The 24,907-nt window shown below is 41.4% G+C and overlaps 1 protein-coding gene and 1 long non-coding RNA gene across 2 annotated transcripts; both read left to right on the top strand.

The window, feature by feature from the left end:
- Positions 1 to 388: 388 nt before the first annotated feature.
- On the top strand, positions 389 to 3,964 carry LOC132339441 (uncharacterized). The gene is made up of 2 exons (XR_009489646.1): positions 389 to 933; positions 3,423 to 3,964. It is a non-coding gene; the product is annotated as an uncharacterized LOC132339441 (long non-coding RNA).
- A 9,865-nt stretch (positions 3,965 to 13,829) lies between these two features.
- On the top strand, positions 13,830 to 22,914 carry KLF6 (KLF transcription factor 6). Its single transcript, XM_059840084.1, has 4 exons — positions 13,830 to 14,339; positions 17,205 to 17,778; positions 19,520 to 19,643; positions 20,062 to 22,914. The coding sequence occupies exons 1-4, from the start codon at positions 14,238 to 14,240 to the stop codon at positions 20,111 to 20,113; spliced, it is 852 nt and encodes a 283-aa protein (XP_059696067.1). The 5' UTR covers positions 13,830 to 14,237; the 3' UTR covers positions 20,114 to 22,914.
- The last annotated feature ends 1,993 nt before the right edge of the window (positions 22,915 to 24,907 follow it).

Raw genomic sequence — 24,907 nt, 5'->3', positions numbered from 1 at the left:
TGATTGTGATCTGAGGCTGTGCATGCCTGGAAAAGGTTAAAATTGTGTTCAATATTGTCTAACCAATGAGCCACAAGTCCAGCACCTACCAGAACCTCTGGATGTCAATTGCAAACATGAATCTCGTGCCAGTACAAATAGGATTTCAACTATTAATCCTTGTCCTCAAGAAAAAAAAAAAAAAATCATATGCTTGCAGTTTTGTCATGAATTGTAAACTTACCACTACAGATTATAAACATTTACTCAATACTATAAAATTGTACCATTTATGCAACAGGCTTTTCTGCTCCAATTCCTCTTCTGAGCTGTCTCTTCTCATGCCACAGTTTAAACATATTTCCTGTTAGCCACAAAATGGGGAAAGAGCAATCATTGTACAGTTCTTAACAACAGTAATGTGTTTCCATCTTTGAAGAGTGAGAAGCTGCCGAGCCAGCACTACAATGGTCATAAACACGGTTTTTGAATAAGTTCAATAAATTCAATGCACTTCTTGTTAAAATTATTGCAACAGAGATATTCTACTAACAGAAGTGAAGGCAGACAACACTTCTGCCTGTTTGTGAAAGCACTTGCAGCTTTGATTTGAGAAATGTGACATATTATAGACAAAAAAGGAAAGCAAACCTTATTTGGAAAATCTAAGCAAAAATGTATGAGTGAGGAAAGTTACAAAAACCAAACAGGCCTTTAAAAATATTTGGGGGTTCCCAGAAAGACATTTCCTGAGTTCTTTATGACTATCTGAATCTCACAAACAATAAGGATAGGAAACATGACATCCAAGGACACGTGGCAGCACAGGCAAAATGCCAGCGATGATGGAGAACAGTCACCCTGACGACAAGAGCAGCCTTGTTGAAGAGAAGATGCCAGACAATGGAACATCCACTCCCAGGGGAGAGTCTGAAAGCCTGAGGTGTGTTGGAGGTGAGTAATGCCAGCTCAGATCTGCCTCCAGCTCTGCTATCTGAAACTCACGCAGGGACAATCGCGCCTGTCTCTCGAACAGCGGCGCTGCAATCTGCACCAAACTTCCCCTGCTTCCTGTTGTGCACCGTGCAGCTGCCAGGCAGTCACCTCTGCTCCTTGCTTCTTGATAGAGCTTGAAAGTGAGAACTGAGATAACAACTCTAGTTGAATGGTTATTTCAAAAGGCAAAAAGCCTATTTAAAGGCTGAAATATGTCTGCTATGTATCCTAAAAAATGAATGCATATTTATTTGTTTCAAATATTGCTTAGTGACTAAAGAACTTGTGATGCCATCTGAATACTGGTTTCTATGCTATAGAAACATAATATTTTGCTCCTAAGAAGCTAAACATATCTTAATATTAAAAGGGTCCCATAGTAGAGGATTTCCATGATGACACAAGGGTGACACATGCAATCACAAGAGTCCAGTAAGGGTAAATTTTTTGGCTGCTCAGAGCTGCAACATGTGAGATGAGTGGAGGGGACATATCCACATATAAAGCCTAAACCCTGAAAACAGACAACCATTGATAAAATAACACCGGAGAAACAAACAAAACTTAAATTCATGGACATCAGATCTATGAACAGATTTTTTTTAAGGCACAGATGTAGTGTCTAAAGTAGTAGTAAATGGACTAGAGGAATAGACTGCAGGAAGCACATAACCTCACAAACTCTCCCTCCCTTAAAATATTGCCACTAGCTTTTGTCCTTGTTATGTTAAAGGGAGAATGTGAATCTACTCCTTCATTACGAGTTCTGAGTTGAATTTCTGGCATTTCTGCATAAATTTTATCATGATGGTACAGAGAATACAGAAACTGATACAGCACTCACTTGATCCAGTAGAGCTGCCTTCTTTTACTGCTAATAATGAGATTTTCATTCCACTACCCCTACTACAAGATTTTCCAGTCTAAACAAAATACATAAAACATCCTAGTTTCCAATCAGAACCTTTGCATAACTACTTCTATGCAACTCTTCTTTTGCCTGTCATGTTTATTAATGTTCTTCCTCTCTGATATTTCTTCCTCTTGATTCAGAGGACAAAATCTCTCTTTACTTGAATGAGCATAATTTTGTATTTCTCTTTCTCTCAACAAAAGGTCTCTAGGCCACATCACCCTTCTCTGCTACTTGTTAATGCAGTGTATTTCCCGTTAGATATGGGGTTCCAGATGATGCAACTTAGGATTTTGCACATTAGCATCTAACTCAGGAAATGCCTTTTGCACCCCACGACTTCATTTACCTTCCTTCCACTGGATGAAATTCTTCCTGATCTCATGATCAGGTGATCTCCTGATCAGTGATTAAATGGCCTATTTGTTCTTCTGTCAAGACAAACTGATGATTTCCTACAGTGCAAAATAAATCCTTGGGTTTGGTACATAAGTGCATGACCCTGAATTTAGACTGGTTTTCCCTTTCAGCTGGTATTACCCCAGCCCTCAAGGCCATTTCTTTTCCTGTGGTGCTACAGTACAATCCATCTCTGTATTGACAACGTCTCCCAGGTTTGTGCCACCAGTATATTTCATCACTACATTCCTACTTCTCTCGCCTGCCAGGATATGGAATGGAAATATTAATAATAATTCTACATGCAATATCAGTTCAAATTCTTTCATGAAGTCCAGGAAAATTAGATCTGTCAGAGTTCCCTCGAGAAAAATCTATCGATTTTCTCTTGATAAGAGAAAATCTATTCTTTTATCAGGGAAATGTCTAATTAATGATATATGTTAGCCTAATGAAATCTAAATTAGACACCAGAGAAGTCTTTTGGGAAGGCAGCAGAAGGATCATAATTCTGTATTTTTAATCTGATTGAGGTAATATTAAAACATGAAAAGAATCCAGATGATCTCCTGTAATACTAAAACCAACATCCAACAGATACATTAAATAAATCCCAAATTTTATTTGTTAGGCTTAAAATTCATGATACTGGTCTAAAACTTCATATTTTCTTATATCACAGGTGTGTCAGTGTCAGGTTTGGACAGTTATTGACCAGGTGGTTGCCATTTCAGGATTTCTTGAAATGTAAAAATCCAGTGATGGCCTATTTATTTTCATGTTAGAATTCAGACTCTCATCTATTCACGTGTCTCCAGGGAAATAGTCTTAGAATTAAAAATAAAGGTTAAATTTTTAAGCAGTTGTGTGAGTGTCAGATACAGTCGGGCACATGAAGAACTTTTGAGAGGCCAGGGAAAAAGGGAATTTTACAAGTAATCAAATATATTGAGAGTTGACATTCTATTGAATTTTCAAAGAAAAGTCATTTGACAAAGAAATTATTGCTCTAGAAATTTTGTGTAAATAATCTGTACTATTGCAATTATATTGAAATAAAAATATATCCACTGAGATTATGATGGATAAAAGCATTACACATATTGAGTACTTATCTATCTCTGTCCTACTTCAGCCTCCTGGTATGAAAAGGAATGTTCCACATGCCATTTCAAGACTGAAGCATGGGTGATGGATACATGGATGCGTCTCAAGACTGAAAAAAAAAATAATAAAACAACATGGAAACACTGTCGGAAGCAATGGAATGGATTAGAAAGGACTGGTTGGGGTTACAGTCTGAGATGGGAGGGCTGTGCTTGGAGTCACTGCTGGAGCCCAGGATGCACCTTGCAGGTTCAATAACAGTCCTGGCAAAGACCTCTTTCCTTGGCCAGACAAGCACAACCACTTATTCCGGCTGAAGGGGCTGTGGCAGGTGTCTTGCCCTTTGGCTGTGTGCAGATTAAGCTCCTGGTGGGTGCTGGGCCTCTACCTGAAGCTACCCCAATGGTTATTCAGCTCTAAGAGCTGTTGCTGAATGCTGCTCTCTGACAAAGCTGGGCTGCATGAAACCAGCTGAGTTTAGTGTTTGCAGGAGCTATTTACCTGTGGATGATAGTCACAGTACTGCATTTCAATGGCATAGGAAGTAGAGAATAAAAAAAATTGTTTTTACTCTCTGTGTAGAACTATTCTTATAAGTCACAGAAGAGCTCATACTAGTGCCCTTTTTTAAACACTTTCCATAACATATTTTGAATAAGAAGTATTTCCTGAGACTGTGTTTAGAGTCCACATTCATTAACCTTCCAAGCATGTCACAAGGCTCATCTTTTCATCCCACAGGGATTTGGGAAGATAGAAAGCTACTGGATTAAAAGGAATTTTCCTTGAGCAAGCAGTGTTTCTATTTCAGAAAAACCTCCAGGAGACCTTATTTACATTTAATTGTACTTTTTTGTATTTTTGATTTTTGTGTCATTTAATTTATGAGCAGCATCTATAGCATTGTCTGATACTTTACTAAAGTGCCAAGACACAACATGCTCTGAGTTACAGTTCTTGGAGGTAGGGGATTGATGGTATTTTAATTATCTGTACACATGCACCATTGTGTGCTTATATTTTTAAACATTCAGATAAGAAGTTTTTACTTGCAAGGAGAATGCCCAACATTTTTGTGTTTCACTTCCCTCACTCTTCCCCACAACACTCTGACTAGTTATTCTTTTTCCTTCTACAACTTCTCCCCTGTGATCATGTTGAGGAATATCTCCTTTCAAATGATGAGACAACCTCCCTAAAAGAAACACGGCCTTTTCAACAGTTGCTGCCCATGTCACTAAAAAATAACACTATGAACATCAGCCAAAAGCTGGAGAGCAATTCCATAGTGCTTTGGGCCCAGCAACAGCACAAAGGAGCAAAGGATAGAAACCTCTAAAGCTCTAACTTTAGAGGACTTTCCCACCCTATAACAACCATGAATCACAGTGAAGCAAAAGCCATCTGTTCATCTGGACACAGACACTGCTTGTCAGTGAGCAGGAAACATTTCCACTGAGAATCTCACAGCAGTGGAAATCTCCCAGTGTAGACAAACTTTTGGTGTTTCAGATCTACTACTCTGCAAATTAAGAACAGTGTAGCTCCCTTTTACCCTGCTTTGTCTGTTATCTTTTTTCCAAAAACAGGCAAGAGATTGGCTGTGTGGATGCATTTACAGCTTGGCTAGCACCATGAGGCCTCCAGTTCATGAGTCCAGCAGCTCTTATCAAAAACCAAGCATTCAAACACAGCAAAACAGAGCATCACCAACTCAGGCAGTGGCAGGGCCAGCTCCTTCCTACTCCTCCTTTCCATTCCCATTGCTACATGACTCAGCTCAGCTGGGACCCCTGGAAAGATGGGAAACTGCCATGTTACATCCTGCCCCTAAATCACATCCCTGAGATCAGCTGTGGATGAAACTGGGAAAAATGCAGTCGTAATTAATATGTTGTATGTTGAAATAGTTAGTGGCAGAAATACACTTCGTAAAGGGACCAATCAGTCCTAATTAAAATCATATTTAACTAATCCTTTTGGGATGGGGACTGTCACTTAGTGTTTGTTCTTTCCACATCTAGCCCAATAGCATTCAGCACTGATGACGCATTTAGATGCTATCACAATATAGACAATGAAGAATAATAACTACAAAAGTATAAATTTCATGCTTTTTTCCTAGCATGACCGCTTCTGTAGGCATAGTGTAGTGCAAAACCACCACAGCATCTTATGCCAATTTGTTTGACTATTGCATAGTTTGGGTTACCACTGAGTAAATGTTTAGCAACTCACATGTGCAGGATGGGTGTCTAACAATTTCCATGTGTGTAATGTTTTGATCAAGTTATTTCCACGTTCATTTTCATGGATTAGTTTCCAAGTGGACAAGACCCAAAAAATCAGAAAAACTCTTAAAGGTTTTACTGTACTGAAGGCATTTGTAATGACCACACTTAAAAAGAATGAGAAAGCACTTCTTACTTCTATTAAAACTAGAACATTTACATCCAAATTTACAATACACACACACAATTATGTCAAAGATACCATCAGCATTCTGTAAAACAAAAGTGTGATTGCCTATTAAATCAGATGATACCAAAAAGATCAGGTGGTTAAAAATTTTCTCCCTCCAGTTAAAACAACAAGACAATTTATTTGCTTTGAATACAACTTTTGATTTCTATCATGCCTTTGAAATTCATGATTTCCAGATGAATGTCAAATGAGATTTTAAAAAGACCCCACTTAAATAAATTTCCTAAACTGCAAGAGAATGAAAAAGATGGAGAAAGAAAGATTTTGGCTTCTCTGTGTGCTTACTAACTTAATTTTCCCTGAAAAAAGCATGTTGCCTTTAGCATTTAAACTCCAAAAAGGGCTCATTTTAAAGCAAAGCATTTTCATTTCACAAAAAACTTCTAGGACATTTCCTAAAAAAAGTTCACATACTTTTGAGGGAGAATGATTAGATGCAAATAACAGGTAAGGATGGCAGAGAACATCAACATGTAACTAAAAAACAATCATAGATTATTTCTGCACCAGGTGAAGATCACACAGCACACACCACCAAAGAAAGACAGGCAAGCTTTGCTGGGGAAGTCTTGAAGGAAGCTGCCTATCTCTTGGGGAAAGGAAAAAAGTATTCAGGAGGAAAAAGCTTTAAAAGGCTGTGAAATTGCCAGCAGGATACACAATGACCACCACAGATAAGAACTCTATCAGGTTGCAGATGTATAGGAATAAGGTTAATACTTTGGTTGTTATTCAAAAGCAAATGAAAGATGAGTTTATGATATCAAGCCTGGATTAGGACTCAGAAGATCTGAGTTAATTTCTTGGCTCTGCCATAATGTCCCTTTTGTGATTTTGGGCCAGAGCTTACATTTGGCATAGAATGAAGGAAGGAAGTAGTATCCCTTCTGTAAAGTTAGGGAACTGAGACCCAGAGATAATACTAGCCAAGGACTCACAATGCTTTACTGGCATTTACATTTCCAGTAAATTTCTATGCAGAGAAAAATAACTGAGAGTCGACTGAGTATCTTTGTGGGTCTGATCCTTCAGTTATGTGTGTGGTTTTGCTTCCTTGTTATGGAATTCAGATAAAAAATCCTTTCTCCCACACTTTGAACAAAGGGTGGGGAGTTTTGTTGGTTGGGTTTTTGTTTGGGTTTTGTTTGGTTGGTTGGTTGGTTGGCTGGTTGGTGTTTTTTGTTTTGGTTTGGGGGGGGGGGTTGATTTTGGTGTTTTTTTTGTTTTTTTTTTTTTTTTTCTAACCAGGCTGAAATATAAAAACTCAGGAAAAATACTTTTTACATAATCATTTAAAATTTTCTTATGACTTCACAGTCTCATAATGAGGACCCAAGAAGCCTCCATGAATGAAGTTACTAGCTATTACGTATGCTTATATGTTATATATGCCCATTTATCTCAGATACGTACAGAGTAAGTATTTTTATTTTATTTTTGCTGTCATCCTAGTGCACAATAGCAGTAATGACAACAGTGTGAGTGTATTGATGGGGGCTTACACAGCAAACAGCAATTTCCCTGAATTCCTACACGCCAGGCTGAGCTCTGGCACTGACTGGGACTAAACCCTGAGCACTTCAGTGGAAACTCAGGGTTACTTCATCATAGTCACTTGCTTTTCACTTCCTTTTCCCTGTTGATGTCCCAAAGCTACCAGAGTTACTCTGATGTGAATGAGATCTGAATCCTGACCATTGGCAACAGTTACAGAAAACAGGAAATGGGGTATTTCAAATAACAATAGGTGGGAACAGTGAGTAAAGGTTCACTATGTGGTAACGGTGCTGACTCTTTAATGACTGTGTTTATTTCCTTGTGTCCCAAAGAAGGCCACAGTTCATTTTGCTCTCAAATATGTACATATGGACACGTGCATATCAGACCCTGTATCTAATTTTGCCCATAATGGTGGGGGGGTGAATCAGCACTGACTCCCACTTCTCATAAGGAGGGACACAATGAGATTGCTCTCCCGTGCCATGAAAAATCAAGTTGCCAGGGGCAAAAGGTTCATCCCATACCCCATTAAGAGAAAAGCTCCCTATTGATGTAGCAATAGCCATTTTTTTTCTCTCCCATTCACCACAGAAAGGAGTACTGTGACACAGAGAAACCCTTAAAACCCTTTACAAAACTTACAACCCATACAATGCACTTCACGTGCAGTCAGAGCAGAGACGTTACAAGCTGGAAAAGCTATCCTGGGACATGCAGTTCATTCCAAGCAAAGGTCTGCCATTCTTGGCTGGGGCTTCCCCACAACTCCTTGTCTAGTCTTGCCATGACTAATTCCCAGAAAAGGCAGTTTCACAACCTCCCCAGCCAGCCAGCCAGCCCTCTGTCTAATTGGCATCACTGCTTAGAAATACTTCCTTGCATTCTCCTATGAAAGTTTGCAGCTACAATCTAATTCTATGTACTTTTACTAAGACTTACAAGCAGCTAGTGAGACAGCCCAGCTATTTTTAACAATCATTAGTCCTCCAGTCTCTCGCTTCACAAATGACTGGTTCTTATTGGGTTCCTTTCTCACAGCTTCCAAAATTGTTCTGAATTAAGTTTCCCAGCTTAATGCTCTATTAAATAATACTCGCTAATTAGCAGCACCAAGAACTGAAAACTGGTCATATGAAAATGAAAAAATGCCCACTGACACAGGTGTTTTATTTTTTTTTCTTAGCTCAAGCTGCTTTTTAAATCATTAATCATAGCAAATTCATAGTAAACTTCCTAAAAGCAACCAAGGAACTTGTTAGCCAAACCCCAGTTGTTCCAATTTGCTACTTATGAGGCTGTTCACCCTAAACCCCATATTTCGTAAAGATGCTTTGCAAAGGATGTGTGCTTTTCTTTATACAGATTACTCATATTCACAAAGAAATGTTGGGAAGGCTAACTTTGCCTTTTTTTTTTTTTTAAAGAATAGAAGATTTTTTACATCATGGAAGATTTTGTGCACTGCTTGAAAAGTAGTCATCCTAAAGTTCAGATGTCACAAAAATGAAAACAGTTAACTTTTTATGAGTTCAATTTTTATTTACCCTATACAGGATGAGTGCTTTTAAATACTTTAGAAAACCATACATGATATTTTTTTATATTAAACCCCATGAAACTCCCATTCAGTTAGGACTTATAACTCCTATTACTAACACTCTTGTGTACTATTAAGCAGACTGCTAAACTGAGGCTCTTTTGGAAACAAGGTCTAATTCTGTCCTAATACAGTCACAGAAGAAAGAGCTGAAAAGTGAATGGATATTTTGTTCATAAATGCATCCAGCAGCTAAGCATCGGGGAGGAAAAAAAGACCTATTTAAAACATAAAGACAACACGGGTACATGAGAAAACAGATTTAATAACCTGCTTGCAACTAGGTCACTACAGGATCGTCACTCGTAACTACAGTAGCAAGAGACAGAATCACCTTTCCAGTGCTGGTTATGGAAATGGAAAAATGTAATTGCCTTCAAGGTGAGGCAAATTAAGGACACTTAAGGAAGACATTCTTCAATACATCTGCCTGAAAAAGGATTATCTGTTGACACCTTTTACTCTCATGCTGTTTCTGGGTGCTGATGGGAGCCACAAACCAGTGCACTGCCTTCTCATTGACTGTTTAGGCACCTCTAGGAGAACCAAAGTGAAAACAGGAGTTTAAAAGCATGAACTACCAGGCTCTGTAGCAGGCAAACTGTAGAAATCACATAGCTGTGAGCTCTATCTGAAGAGAAAGAAAAAAAACAAAACCAAAAACCAATGAATCTGAATGACAAAAACCACATAACACACCACCTCTGACTCAGCTGGGGGTCATTGATTCATGTTCTGTTCACATTAGCTAATGACAACCATTTCTTCCCCTTCATTCTGGTTAATTTTTTACCAGTATTTGTAGGGAACCACATCACCTCTCCTGTTTTCTGTCTACTAAACAAGTTCACATAACATTTACCTAAATTCTTCCTTACTGTGTTTTTATGATTATATCTTTTAAATTAATTTACCGTTTCGTAGTTTTAGTCTAGTTTATGGTCTGAAATATAAGTCTGTAACTCTGCCAGAGTGACAGATCAGGAATCACCCCACTTGCTTGCCTACTCATTACAGCTCTATTTATACATACTCAAAGAGCATTTACTTTATCTGTGGTAGAATCACATTGCATACTAGTTTTCAATTTAGCAACTTGCCACCTTGGAAGAAGATAGTTTCAAGTAGGGTTCTCTGCTATCTGACAATGCTTTCATGCAATTGACACCCTCTCTTGCTTTTTATCCCAAATAAAGTCCATTCATCCTAATCAAACCAAAAGCTGTTGATTCCTGCCTATTTCATCTAACCTCCCTACATCTGGCTGTACACAGACCATTTTCAGGAAGTTTTCTCCTCCTCTTACTCTCAGCACTGAATACAATGCAGTCCAACTTGATGTGTCCTCTAAAAATGCATGAATATTCTAAGAACAGAACAGGTGCTCCCCCTGCCTCATGTGGAGCTCAGCCCACCTGGAAAACACCGTCTGTCACCTGCTACTTAGGAGAGCAGATTTTCCAGGAACAGTCTACCATTCCTGACAAAAGCAGTTACTACGGAGAAGTGGTGGGGTATGTCATGTGGCAATACAGCTTTTCAGACTGAACCTTGCTAAAATTAATGAAGCAAAAAGAAAGGAAAAAAAAAAAAAGGCACACAGGGCTTTTTTTCCTGCACATATTTGTAAAATAGCAGCCTTAAAGTGGTAAATTGGCTGCTTCTAAATTGTGGACAGTCCTACTAAAAAGCCATTTTGAAACTTCACAGGCAAAGCTCTGACATTTGGAGAAATCCTATAAAATTTAAACGAATTTTTGCTACTTTTTGAAGTGGTATTGATCATACAGAGCTAAGAACATGGGGAACATTTACAGAATTGGAAGTAAGTATGTGACTGCCTCTATGTAATCAAGGGCATCCACCATGAATTAAGGGTATGGCAGTGACAAGAAAATCATCCAAGGAATTGGTAGCTGTGCTCCTTCCTAACTCACTAGCAGTGGGTACACACAGTCAGTACACACACTCCACATACATAAATGAAGAGGCTTCTGCTCTAAATCAGGGTCTTTGTCCTTCGTTGGCACATCTAAATAAAGTTGTGCAGTCCCAGAGGACCGGCTGATTTTGCTCTGGATTTTTTAAAGTTAGAACATGTTTTCTTTTAAGGTTTTCAAGGTAAATTTCATCCTGGCTCATGATCGAAAAAATCCCAGTAGTATAAAGTGGATATTTGAAATTTAACTTCTTTGTATAGCTTGAATAAAGTCATTAGGGACTAAATTATATCTTCACATATCTTTACTAGCTCATTCTTTGATTTTCTTTCATTTTGGGGCCTATTAAAATTTGTCCTAATGTTTATTATCCTCCAAAGACTACAATAAATTCCCTTCAACTCACACGCCATCCCTTTGTTCCACATGGCTGCTGTTAGTGCCAGTAGTTTCCCTTCAGCTTGTGTTCCACGGAACTGTCTCCTAAACCACAGCATGCTTTTGACTCACCATTTCATTTTAATTCCTGATTAAATACATACTGGGTAAAAACACTTTGTCTGTTTTCTTCACTCTGTTTTCTTACCCATTCTTTCTTATCTGGGTTTGACCTTTAGTTCTATTGATGCTTTTATAATACTTGAAATTAAAATTTCTTAGTACAGTCACAATCTAGAACTCATCCAGAGACACATATGTCAATTTTCTTTTGTCCATTGGTAATTGCCTAATGAAAGCCAGCATTTAATCAGAATATAACCTAAAACAGTTTTAACTGCACAATAGTCACATCTGTGCCATAGTTTTCTTTGATTTGGTTCATTTTTTCCTACAGGATTCTTCGTCCCACTCAACCAATCACAGACTGACAGCAGTGCAGAAAACCTTACTTATTAAAGTAAAGAGGCATTTCATTTAAGGACTTTTTCATCTCCATCAATTTACATCTGCTGTTTCCAGTTGTCCTTCACTGGGAAATACTGCCCATACAAAATAAGATCATTATGCCTCAAACTCCACGTGGGCAGAGCCAATCTCATCCAGCCTCTGACAAGCCCAGATTTCTCTGACATGACACACAGCTAAAAAGGGGGCAAGTGTAAAATAGAAAGAGCAGATAGTTGCATTTACTGTCACTATATTTGAAAATAAAATCTTGTCTAAACAGAGAGCTGGGCAGTTAAAAAAACACTAATGATTCCCAGAGTTATGTTACCAGGTTATATTTGACTGGAGCCCACACCACATTTCAGGCCAAAAAATATTTTACCCCACAGAACTAAAAGTAGGCTCAAATAAGGTATATAATTCATCTACCTAAGAGGGCCTTTATTTTTTTTTTCCTTCTGCATTTTTCTTCAGAAAAGGATCTCATTTTGGCCCGAAGTAGACACAAAACGACCTGCACTATCTGTTGCCTGCAAGGCAATTTTGGATATATATTTACATGTTTGGCCATGTGAAACAAGTAAAGAATTACTGATTCAACCAAGTGTGCATAATTATCTGGATTTAGAAGTTTTGTGTCTTCAGCATCGCCTTGTTTTGCTAAACATAAAATAATGCTCTAATTGACCTTATACTTTTTTTTCCATAGACACAGGAAAACCAACCATGAACACCAGCTGTTTGTTTAAGGAATCACCATATTAATAGTTTATGAGGGGCCCAGGGATGGAAAGTTAGACTGACATTTTCACACCTGCAGTCACCAGCTCACAGAAGGCAGTAGGCAGAAGATATACACATTAAACACTCCAGTTACCATTTGTAGGCAACCAGCAACAGATACAGAGAAAAAGTGGGGAAATGGAAAGAATAAGGCTGAGATTATGATGGAAACAGCAGCAGAAAATTAAAAGTCCTTTAAAAAAAACCCAAAAACACATTAGGACTGTTTGTTCTATGTACTGGACACTCCTTTGGAAAGCTAATGACCACAGTTTCTTAAATTATATTAAGACATTCCTATCATTGACAAGTCTAGTCTTAAAAAAGCTGACACTCCATCAACACAAATAACTATCTGTGCTGAGGTGGAATCGGGAGAGGCAGCGTCGGATGGTGCTGGCCAGGAGCATCCGCTGCGTCATTCATCCGTGCAAAGCTCTCAGCGCGGGACCATCATCCAGGTCTGCTTCGGGACCCAATTCCCGTCCAAGGTGTCCTTGAGGCCTCCCCAGGAGGACCAAGGAAGGACAGAAACATCCAAACCCTCCTGCTCACTGGAAAGCACAACGCAGCCTCAGCGGGAAGCTGCTGTGGGGGGTTGGGGGGGGTCACGATTATGCCCGTCAGACGGGACAGCCCTGTGCAGACCCGAGCGGGGGTCACAGGCCCGAGGGGCCACGGTTACTCCCGGACAAGCGGGACACCCTTTTTCAGGCCCAAGGGATCACGGTTACCCCCAGACAGACGGACACGATGGGACACCCTTGCTCAGGCCCGGGGGGGTCACGGTTACCCCCGGACAGACGGACACGACGGGACGCCCCGGCTCATGCCCAGCACAGCCCCGGCCCGGCTCCGCAGCGCCCTCCGCGGCCGCCGCCGGCAGCGCCGCGCTCGCCGCTCCCCTCCCCCGCGCGGCCGCTCCGCGCGCACACACCGCCCCTTCGGAAAAAAAAAACAGCCGCTGCTGCTTCCCCGCTTTATATACCCTGCTAAAAATAGCCTGCCGCCGGGCCGGCCAATCAGGAGGGAGCGAATTTCGAATCGGGCCAATGGCGGGAGCCGTCACGGCCAGGCTCGGTCACGCCAGGAGGAGCCGCGATGTCTGCCGCGCGACGATTGGGCGGCTCTGACGTCATCGGCACGCGGGTCGCGGGGCGCGCGGCGGGGATTGGGCGGCGGCGGCGGGCGGCGCGCCGGGATCACGCGGGGCGGGGGCGGGCGCGGGGGCGGGGCGGCGGCGCGGCCGGGCAGAGCTTTGAATAGGGAAGTTTTGCGGGGGGCTCCGCTCGCAGAGTCCGCGCCGTGTTTGCAAATATTGGGGCCGCTCCTGCGCCAGGTCCGCCGGCCGCGGGAGGGGGGACAGCCGCGCGCCCGCCCCGGGAGACGTCCTGCCCTGCTGTGCGATTAAACTTTGCATGAAACTTTGGGTCTTTTTTCCTCCCCGAGCTCCTCAAGGAATTAATATATATCTCTATATATACAATTTTATTTTTTTTTCTTTTTTTCATCTCTGGAGGAAGGGGGGGGGGGCTTGGAAACTGAGAGCAGAGGTTGACACCCCCCCGCACACACCCCGCAACCCCTGCACATAAAGGAGGCATCTGTATTTTTGGTAACCAGCACTGACTTTGTTGTTGCAACTTGAGACATGGATGTTCTCCCAATGTGCAGCATCTTCCAGGAACTCCAGATTGTGCACGACACGGGTTACTTCTCAGCCTTGCCGTCCCTGGAGGAATATTGGCAACAGGTAAACGAGGATGTCGATGTTGTTGTTGTTGTCGGGGATTTTTCTTTTAAGCCGTATTAAAGGATAAGCGGATTTAAGAAAGAAAAAGAAAAAAAAAGGCAAAAAAAAAAAAATCAAGCCCAAGTGTCAGCGAGGAGTTTGGGGAGAATTCAGCACAAATGTGTAGAGATGTTTTGAAGCAGGTGTTTCGGCTTTGAGCAGACGGCTGTCTGGGGGGAACAGTCCCGAGGCGGATGGAAGGAGCTGCGCATCCCCGTCTCTCCCTGTTTACCGCCGGCGCTGCCGGGGGCTGTCAGCGCCCGCTCCGCTCCGCGGCCGCACGGAGCCGCCGCTCGCTCCACACCGAGTCCTGGCAAAAGTTTTGCGCTTGTACCAGGTCCAGACTCCACAGCTGGGTCTTGTCATCCGAGCTCCCTGCCTTGGCCAAGGGCTGCTTTGCGCCCTGTGCTGTGGTTTTTGTTTTTGGTAGTTTTTTTTTTTTCTGCTGGTGGTTTTTTTTTGTTTTATTTTCTTTAATTTTTTTTTCCTACAAATGTATATTATCATTGTTTTTGTTCTGGCGAAGACGGGGAAAAAGCCCTCCAGGAGTACCGGCACGCTGTGTCTGTGTGTGTGCATGTGTATGTACATGTACAGAGCGCGGCTGTTCCCAGCGCAGGGAGCTTTGTCGAGCCCGTGAGTTGTCAGTCATATGACAGCGATCCCCTTGTGCTAATTGCCGTGGCCGGGAAGGGAGAAGAACGGAGGCTTCTTCCCTTTAATGGACATATTTTTTTGCCCATTTTTTTTTTGCCCCCTTCCTCTCTTTACTGCGAGCCGAGCAGCGGGACGCCCGGGTCTGACAGCCCCGCGGGGCTCGGGGGAGCGGGGCCGGCGCTCCTCTCGCTGCCCGGCGGGGGCTGCTCAGCCCGGTCACCGGATCGGATACCTGCTGGCTTTGCAGAAGGACGGAGGAGCCTTTCCCAGAAGGTTGAAATGCAAAGTGTTACAACCTTCACATGCCTACTAATTGTCTGCAATGACTTTTTTTTTTTTTCCCCTTCTCCCTCCCCCCGCTCCCCTTTCAGAGCGGCAGCTCCATAGTACGTGATTGAAATGGAGCTAAGTAGTTTCCTTCAGGCATTCGGGCTCTTGGCGAAGCGCCAGCCCTCGTTCCCAGTAGCCTTCAGAGGCATTTAAACTCGGAGAGCTTCACTCTGCTCCCCATTACTAATCTACCTAATGAGGAATTTAAATTAGCCGGGAATATGAAAGTTTAACAAGATCTTAATAAATGCTTTTTTTGCTTGTTTTCACGGAAAATCAAAGCACTATTGTGCTGTCCCTGTAGAAACCCTTCTTGTTTTTAAAAGCATTGCAACCCAGTTCCCTAATTATAGACAAATACATAAATACCGTGTGCAACAGTGGGTTTGGTTTTGGGGATTGTTTGTGGTTCTGATATTTCTGTCCAATTTTTGCCTACACTCGGAGCCTGACCGGAGCATGTGACCCAGTTTACTGGAGCAGTGCTGGGGGAGAAAGGAGGCTGCTCCCATGGCGGCTCTGCTCATGGGCAGATGGAAAGGGGCTGTGAGGGGAATGTGTGGCATTTGGGACCGGGTTTTGCTACTGGGCTTGGAAAAGATGATCTTGCTAAAATGAGTAGTGTTTGGTTTGGAAACTTGGTGTGTCCGTTTTCTGTGTAAAGCTTCCATATGGATAATTTCCTATAGTGGAAAGAATAATCCCGAAACATCAGCTTGTTGCCATAACAGTTCACGTTCCCTTTTTTCCCCCCTTTTTTTCCTGTTCTCTGAAAGACGGCTAGAAAGTCAGCAGGGTGAAATGAAATTGAAACCCACAGTTTCACCCATTTAGGGTGGTTTTGTTTTTTGTTTTGTTTTCTGTCATGGAGTCAGGGGAATGTGTTTGGGGGGAAGTTGTCCATGTACTGTTACATGTACATTTGCAGAGTACTTTCTTGGCAGATGGTCGTGGTTTTAAAAGGAAGTCTCCTTTGGCATTGCGTGAAAGAAAGAGATGACTCATACAGTTGCACTCTTGGCCAGTAGATAAAGTTCTTGTTCATTGTGGGACTCCCAGCAGGACCTCAGAGTAATTTCCCATTTCGCATCCTATAGAACAGAACATTTCTATTCTGGAACTTTTTTCCTCCCCTCTCCTCTGTTGTTGAAGTTCTCCATGTTCCTCTGAACACGCATGGGAGCAGTTTGGCTTATGTGGTGTGCATGCCAGTGTGCTTGGAAAGGACATTCTTTGAAAGTCGAGTGTGCTGTGTTCTCATGCACAGGAAATGGGAGGATGTCTGCTGCTCCATTGATGTCCCCAGAAGACAGGCCGGCAGCTCCGCAGCCATGCTGAAATGTGGCTTTGTTTTCTGACACAGGGTTTGGGTTTTAGCTGGGTGTCAGAGCACATTGTATTCAGTTGGGTCTTTTCAGCCTCATGTTTGTGTGAGAGAGATACAAAATAACTTGAAATTAGTCAAGGTGCAAGAGCGAAGTGTAGTTTTATGTTGTGGTTCTCTACGGTCCTTTTCAACATCAGCCTGCTGAAAACACAGATTTTACGATGAGAGTGATGATAATTTAACTGAGTCATTAGAATGCTATTTTGGAAACCAAAGCTGACTTGCACCTTCAGCTGTGTGTTTGAACTCTTGCCCAGGTCTTGAAAACTGACTTCTTTTCATCGTAACAGTCACCTAGTTACGGCTTGAGGAGCCTTTAATTTGTTTTGAACCCAGAAACCTCAAATCGAACGTACTACATTCCTGCATGCCTTTTGAAGTGTAAAATAATTTGGTTTATTTTTAAGCAGGCCTGTAACTTTTCTCTGTTTTTTTCCTTCTCTTTCACCTAGACATGTCTGGAGCTGGAACGGTATCTTCAGAGTGAACCCTGTTATGTTTCTGCATCTGAAATCAAATTTGATAGCCAAGAGGATCTCTGGACCAAAATTATTCTGGCACGTGAGAAAAAGGAGGAATCTGAACTGAAGAACACATGTGTCCCAAAAGAGGACAATCTTGCTAGTCAGAACTTAGAGACCAACAGTTTGAATTCTGACGTGAGCAGCGAATCTTCAGACAGCTCTGAGGAGCTCTCACCCACGACAAAGTTTACCTCTGACCCTATAAGTGATGTTTTAGCCAGTTCAGGAAACTTGAGTTCATCTGTCACCTCCACTCCCCCTTCATCTCCTGAGCTGAGCAAGGAGCCTTCTTCCCAGATATGGAATTGTACGCCGGGTGAGTTGCATTCACCGGGGAAAATCCGTACCGGTACCACTGGAAAGACTGCAGAGAAAGGTACACCCTCCGCTGGTGACACCTCGCCCGATGGCAGAAGGCGTGTTCACAGGTGTCATTTTAACGGGTGCAGGAAAGTTTACACCAAAAGTTCACATCTGAAAGCACATCAGCGCACTCATACAGGTTAGTAACCCTATGCTTATTAAGACCTGGCAACTGCTGTAGGGAATATCCCATGGTGGTGGTGGTGGTGGTGGTGGTGTCACAGCGTTACTCAATCACTGGGTGGTAGCCCAGGTTTGGAGAGATGATGTAATAGCAGCAGAGGCTTACCGTGGATGACATCACTTCCTCATTCCCATCATGAGCCAGGGCATTTGCTGGTGGATTAGGCTGCTGTCATAGCAAATAGGAGCCACTCGTCTAAGCAGGCACTAGCTGGGAAGCTGCAGCAGCACGTGGTCTTCAGGAGCAAAGGTCCAGCCAAAATAGGTGCCAGGCCTTTCTTGACAATTATTTATAAAGCAAACTTGAGCTAGGACTATTTTTTTTTTTTTGTTAAAAAAAAAAGGATGTATATCTAAAAATCAGTCAGATCACTAAATACTGTAAGAACTTGTCTTTATGCTTCTGTCCACATTGGGTCTATTTTACCAGACATACCAAGGCCTTGATTATATTAAGTCTAGCTATATTTGTAACTCATTTAACACTTATGGGTGCCATTGTTATCAGCAAAAAATCTTGGAAAGCCACAGTGTGTTGTTGTCCTTCTGACACATCTGCCCAATTGGACTTAAATGTATGATCTACTGTATAATTTGATCCCAAATTACTGAGCAACAGCATTTTATTTTTATGAAACCTGAACTAAAAATAACAATCCTGTGTGTAATTGGGAAAGAAAGTGAGGAAGATAGACACTTCAGGGCTTTTATAAATATTTTATGGTTGAAGTAGCCTGCTGATGTGCTTGTTTGAGCATTATCATTTGACATCGTTTTATGACAGCAGTTAGGTATGTAGAGCTGTGCCTTGGCTCAGTAGGCATGTCTTAATGTGAGGAACTGGCATGGTGTTCTTGGTGTACCAATCCAAACACCTATATGGATGGTTGGCTTTTTTATTTTTTCCCCTTAAGATGTGGGAAAGAGAATTCAGGGAGAAGATTCTATTTTGATTCATGAGCTTAACATTTTGTGGCTTTTATGGGAAGTCTGAGCAAGCTCTGATGCTCCCATTGTCGTGCAGAAGTCAGATAAAACAGGATTATTTCAAAAGAAAAAAACTATTTCCTCTGAAACCGTGGTTGTTGAGCAGACATAAATAGCCGCCAGGCTCAGAAGTATTGCAGAACTGGTATTCTGGTGCTGTCTGGTTGAGAACGTTCCTGTGAATGGAAGTGGTATTTCTTGAATGCTGAAATAGCAGTGTTCAAAGTGGTATGCAGGTTTTTCCAAGAATAAGTGGCTCAGCAGAAAGGAGGTTGCATGTTATGCAGATGAGTGAGTGACAGAGGACTTTGATGCAATACAGTAGTCTAATTGCATTTTGGAGCCTGGCTGTGCTGTCTTTAATCACCTTTGTGAGGTGAATGGTACCTGTTTGGGAGTAAGCCTGCCATTACGGATGAACAGGAATGGTAGAGGGCTGGATTCCTTTGTTTCCTGGGAGCCTGTTTAATCACTTTTTTTCATTATTATTTTTTGTGAGAATGAGATTATTTGATGTGCTGTTGCAGCAAGACAAGTAGGAATCATGTGGATGAATTTTGTGAGCCTTCTTTGCTTGCGTGTTCTGAAGCATTCAGATAGGTTGAATAAAATTGTCTGTCTTTGGAGGAGTGAAGGAGGTTTACATAGAAAATGATGGCACCTGTCTTTGAATGAAGTCATGACTAACATGTAATCTGCTTTCTTTGTAGGGGAAAAGCCTTACAGATGTTCATGGGAAGGGTGTGAGTGGCGTTTTGCAAGAAGTGATGAATTAACCAGACACTTCAGAAAGCACACTGGTGCCAAGCCTTTTAAATGTAGTCACTGTGACAGGTATGTGGTTGAAATGCACCCTTTTAAATAGTTATTTTTAATGCTTGTTGGAAAGTCAGTCTAGGCTGCTTTTCATAGGAATTATTTGGGAACACCACCGTGTCTGGTAGTTTAAGGAGCTATTGCATATTTAGGCTGGAAAAACCCTTCCATTTTACAAATTGTTGGGAAGTGGTTTGTAGCCTGATCTTGCAGATGAGTGTTGAGAAGTCTGCAGTGCAACCACCCTTCTGCAGAGCTCCTGGGTGCCCACAGACACCTTGAGTACCCCCGTGTGTCCCGGGAATGCCAAGTCCCTCCTCCACCAGCTGTGTTTTGGAGCAGCAGAGCAAGGGGAGGTGCCTGAGCCCCGCGTGCGCGTTGCGCATCGCGTTCCGGCGGCCGCGGGCTAACGCGCAGCCTCGCTCTTGCCTTGCAGGTGTTTTTCCAGGTCTGACCACCTGGCCCTTCACATGAAGAGACACCTCTGAGTGGGTCAAGAGGTGAATCCTGCGGGCTAAGAGGCGTCAAGGTTGAAGAGCCTTGAGCGGAGGGATGCGTGTTCCAGCCAAAGCATGCCATTTTGCACCCTACCCAGTTGCCTCCAGGACCTCACTTCCTTGAAGGTCTTTTGAGGGCTAATAAGTCATGTAAGAACGGCATAGCAACCGCGGTGCGTGATGTTTGGGGTTTCCTGGACTCATACACTGGTATCTAACCTTCTGAGTGGCTCCTAAGCCTTTGCCGTGAGCATGTGCACTGAGAATGTTAATGATTGGGCGACTGTATGCGATGAGGATCTCTTGATGACTGTATGCTGAGGCACATTTTTTTTCTTGTGGTTGTTTTATAACTGTAAGAGAAAAAAAATAGTCTGAATGTCTTGTATGTGAGGAATATCTCGTGAGATGGGACGACCACCAATCATTTCCAAGGGGTGGGGGGAGGGGTGTCTGCACCTTTTTAGAGGGAAAACCTGAGAGGGGGAAAGGGGGGAATAAAAAGAGTCAGGATGCCAGAATGGAAATGGGGAACCTCCCTGTTCCTGTGTGAGAGGAGCTTTAGGTGTCTGGTGCAGCTATTAAACGTGCAATGTGTCAAGTAGCTTGTTTTACTTGCTACAGAGCTCATTTGTAATCCATTGTATAAGCTGTGTATTTACAAATGTAACACAACTATAACTTTTCATTATAATACAAAGGTTATTGCATGGTTCTGGGGAACTATATGCTTTTCCATTCTTTAATCAGGACTGCAGTTTTGATTCCAGTTAAGAGCAGCTAAAATACAATTGGTCTAATGTTACATAATGTATGGAACATGAATAATTTTTTTGTTGGGTGGATAAAACCACTATTGGTTAGAAACTGATTTTTCTCATGCAGCTAATTTTTCTCTTATTTATGCCTTGAGGACTAACTTCTGGTTTTCTAGCTGTTAATGCACTGTTGACCTTAATAATGGTGCCTTATGCAAGTGACCTTCTCTTGCAGGGGGTCTTATACAGGGGTATGGGTGATGCATGCTTTATTAAGGCTCTCTTTTCACCTGGCATTGTACTGTATCAAATGTATAATATGAGGGGAAAAAAAGGTTACTTCCAGGGTCCTCCTTCACAAAGACAAATATAGAGAAAAGTCATTCATGTCAGTACAGTATTTGTTTAACTTAGACAATTTGACTGTGTTACAGTATAATGCATATGCCAATTGAATACCTGACCAGTTCTGCCACCTTGAGACTTTTTTTATATTGACCTTGCACAACAACTGTGTATATACACACCCCAACTGTACTTAATATGTCAAGTTTTCATACATATTAAAGATACAGAAGTATTAAAAGATGTATTTGCTTAAAAGGCACAAGTTTCACATCTATATATCTAGCTATCTGTTGGTCATACAGAAAGAAACTATATTACTTTTTTTTTAAAAGTGGGCAGAAAAATAATTGTGTATGTATATTTGTGTGTACAGTCTGTGTATGTGTGTATATATATAGATAATATATAAATATTTTTTTTAAAAGGAAAAGAATTAGAACACATAGCTAGAAAATGCCACAGCCCATCAAAATATTCCCTCTTCCCCCTTCTTCCCTGCAATATGGTCATTAAGGAGACAAAGAAATGAAAGATACAGTTAATTAAAATCTAGCATTTTTAGAGGCTTTACCTTTAGCTTAATGGTATGCTAAAGGCTTTGTTGGCATTCAGTCCTTCTCAGACTGCTGACTGTGTTTTGTAGTTATTAGGTTGTCTGGAATAGCGTATCTGTGGCCATTTAAGAATGATATGAACCGAATTTTGGCATGCTAAAAGAATATTAGCTGTGTGCAGAAGAAGTACACTCGGGTTTTGGCCTTCCAGCTTACTGGAGGACCTGTGAGCTAGTCGTTGTGGTGGTTAAGCTCTAATTTTACATAGTTCAGCTAAAATAAAGACTGTTTTTTCCTAGAGTAGGAATAGTCTGTCCAAAACCAGTTTTGTTTTGTTTTGTTTTTTTTAAACCAGCTCACTACAGTTGATGCAATGAAACATGTGACCTGTTTCTTTTACTATTAATTATCAGTCTTGCTTACTCTGCTAATATTTTGGTATATCTTCCTGGAAATGTATGTAGATAAGTGGTTTAAAAAAAGTATATGCAAGTGATCTGGTTCTATGGAACACACAGGCTTAAATCATTCTCATTTCATTTTTGGTTTAAATTGCCTGAAAATGCACTTTTTTTTTTTTTCTTCCCCCAAACAGAAAAAAAAATTCCAGAAAATGAATTTCTATTTACGATTGGGTTTTCTTGTATTTTTAACTCCTTGTTTGCATTGTCCTTGGCTTAGCCGTAATTCTTATAAAGAAGAAATTAAAAAAAAAAATTAAAAACAAACAAACCAACCCCAAACAAAAAAATAACTTGCACTGGCTTGTCTCAATTGTGAAATACCATCAGACTTGTGTGGATGGGGTGGGGCTGTGTGCCATATGTCAAATGCCTGTAATTTTCTTAATAAGCAAGTACATTTTGTTCAGGTGATAACTGAGCCTCAATCAAGCTGAAAAATAAAAAAAATAAAACATTTTTGCTTGAAATTTAAGAAGAAAAAGTTTCTATTAGTGAAATTTCTTTTTTTGTTTTTGAAGCACCCTGTTATCTAAAGAATCTCTTTGTAAGATTTTTGTAAAAATTTTGTTTTACAAGATTTTATTTGAAATTGTTTTTTGCAAGATTGTTATATTTCTGTATGAATGTATTTTTTATTGGAATAACATAAAAAGAAATTCTTATCAGCATCACGTGTCTGTTTTCATCTTTCTTCTTTCCAAGTCCTACACACCAAACAATGTCAAGTACTATGTTGCTGCTTTGTCTTGAGTCACACCTGGTCACGGGTGCAAACACCTTTGGGTCAGGTCACTTTGTGGAAGGCAAGCCCTGTTGGGAAAATAATTTTGGCAGTAGAAACTAGGAGTTCTTCCATATCTGAAAAGCTGCTCTTGACTCATCGTTTGCCTCAGCGGAATAAATAGTTAATGTGATTGTTACTGCAAGACTGCACCTCCATTTCATATCATTTGTTCTGGAGAGGTGAATGCACATGGGACGAGTTTGGCATGTGGGAAAGGAGGGTCAGTGGGCATTCAAAGGGAAGGACAAAGCCACAAAGGTGGTGGCTGGGCTGGAGGCACCTGCCCTTGGCAGCTGCTGCTGAGTGTGGGCCTTGGAGCTATCTGGTCCATGGGGAAGCAAGCCCAAAACCTTGAGGTGCAGCTGGGGGAAGGAGAGCTTGGAAGGGACTGCATGAGACCTGCCTGCTCCAGATGCACATCTGAGGCTGCTGTGGGGCTGACCTGACCCACATGCTGGTGGTGACCTTCAACCTGTTAAACACAAACCTCTCTGAACCACATTCTTTCAGAGCAATGGCTCTTCAAAGCATGCCTGGCATGCACCCTGGCTCAAGACCCATGTAGATCTTGTTTGATGTCACCTTGTGGCTCCTGCTTCACTCATGCTGGTGTTAAAAGTCCCTCAAGCATTAAGTAAAAACAGTGGCAAAATGGCAAATTTGTATGCTGAGAAACTGTCTTTGAGCATGTGAGCATTTCAGTTTGTGTTAGCATATAATGGATTTAGATGATTTAGAAATAGTCTAAAATAATGCAAAAAATAAATAGAGATTGAGGCAGAAGCCATGTGGAAAAGGGACCCTTGCCACCTTCCCCAGTTAGCCCTGCAGTGGGCTGGTAAATGGACATAATGCCTGCATTAGGCATGGCAGAAATGGCAATTTAGGTAAATTGATGATCTGCATTGGGAGGGGTATATTGTACTTTACCACTGGTATATCTCATACAATGGAACACAGATATCTTCTGGGAAACTTAAAGATCCAATAGAAATAGAAAAGGCTACTGAGGTTTAGGGATTGAGATATTTTGCCTCATGAAGAAATGGAAATATTTTTAAAGAACTGAATTTGACCTCCTTGGAGATTCTCCACCCAAAATGTTCAATGGGTGTGTAATATAGAACAAGGATTGGCAAATTTTTTCCTGTTTATTCGGTGTGTGTCATCTTGGGCTGTGTCATACTCTACCTTTAAAAAAAGAGAAAAAGCCTGAAAACTCCTTTATTGAGGATGCCATTGCGATCCCACCTTTTTTTTTTTTTTTTTTTTTTTTTTTTTTTGTACTGAGGGAGATTGTACTGATAAAACAGCAGTGTGTGCAGAAAAAAATAGACTACTGACAGCTATTGGGCAAGAAGGAGACTACAAAGCAGAAAGCAATAGTGCATTTCAACATGCACATCTTCTGCAGGTTTGCTTAATTCTGGATTTTGAAATGCAGAGCAGAGGGGAAGAGACATGAATTTGAGGGTGAAGAAGTCAGGTTGCTGAGGTATGGAGATAGATTAGTAGCCTCTGCAAGTTCCAACAACTTCAGCTGAGGTTAGAAAGGTGAAGAGGAGGACAGAGCCTGTGAGCCAACATGTTTGCACAGAGGTTAGATATGGCATGTTTGTGCAACCATCAAGATGAAACAGCTGAAATCCCAAAACAACCCATTTGGATGTTTGTTTTGGGGGGTTTTTATCCTCTTGGGTGTGAAAAATCCTGGCATACAAGTGGTCACTGCAAGTAGGGTGTATCACAGTTTACCAGCTTATTTGAACAACTGTTTAATATAAATACAGCATGACTTTGAAGTTCACAATAGACAAGTGATTGCTGTTTTATTAAATTGGATGTCCATATTGTTTAGAAGTTACTGACTGTCTCCA

The sequence above is a fragment of the Haemorhous mexicanus genome, chromosome 1 (assembly GCF_027477595.1).
Source record: "Haemorhous mexicanus isolate bHaeMex1 chromosome 1, bHaeMex1.pri, whole genome shotgun sequence".
Classification (NCBI taxonomy): Eukaryota; Metazoa; Chordata; class Aves; order Passeriformes; family Fringillidae; genus Haemorhous; species Haemorhous mexicanus.
Note: the sequence above shows the minus strand (reverse complement) of the source record. Positions and strands in the feature narration are given on the sequence as shown.

Bases quoted from the DNA above. Each gene is read 5' to 3' on its own strand.
- KLF6 (XM_059840084.1), top strand. From the start codon at position 14,238: ATGGATGTTCTCCCAATGTGCAGCATCTTCCAGGAACTCCAGATTGTG. The intron at 17,779-19,519 runs GTTAGTAACCCT...CTTTCTTTGTAG, and splicing joins ACATCAGCGCACTCATACAG to GGGAAAAGCCTTACAGATGT. The intron at 19,644-20,061 runs GTATGTGGTTGA...CTTGCCTTGCAG, and splicing joins AAATGTAGTCACTGTGACAG to GTGTTTTTCCAGGTCTGACC.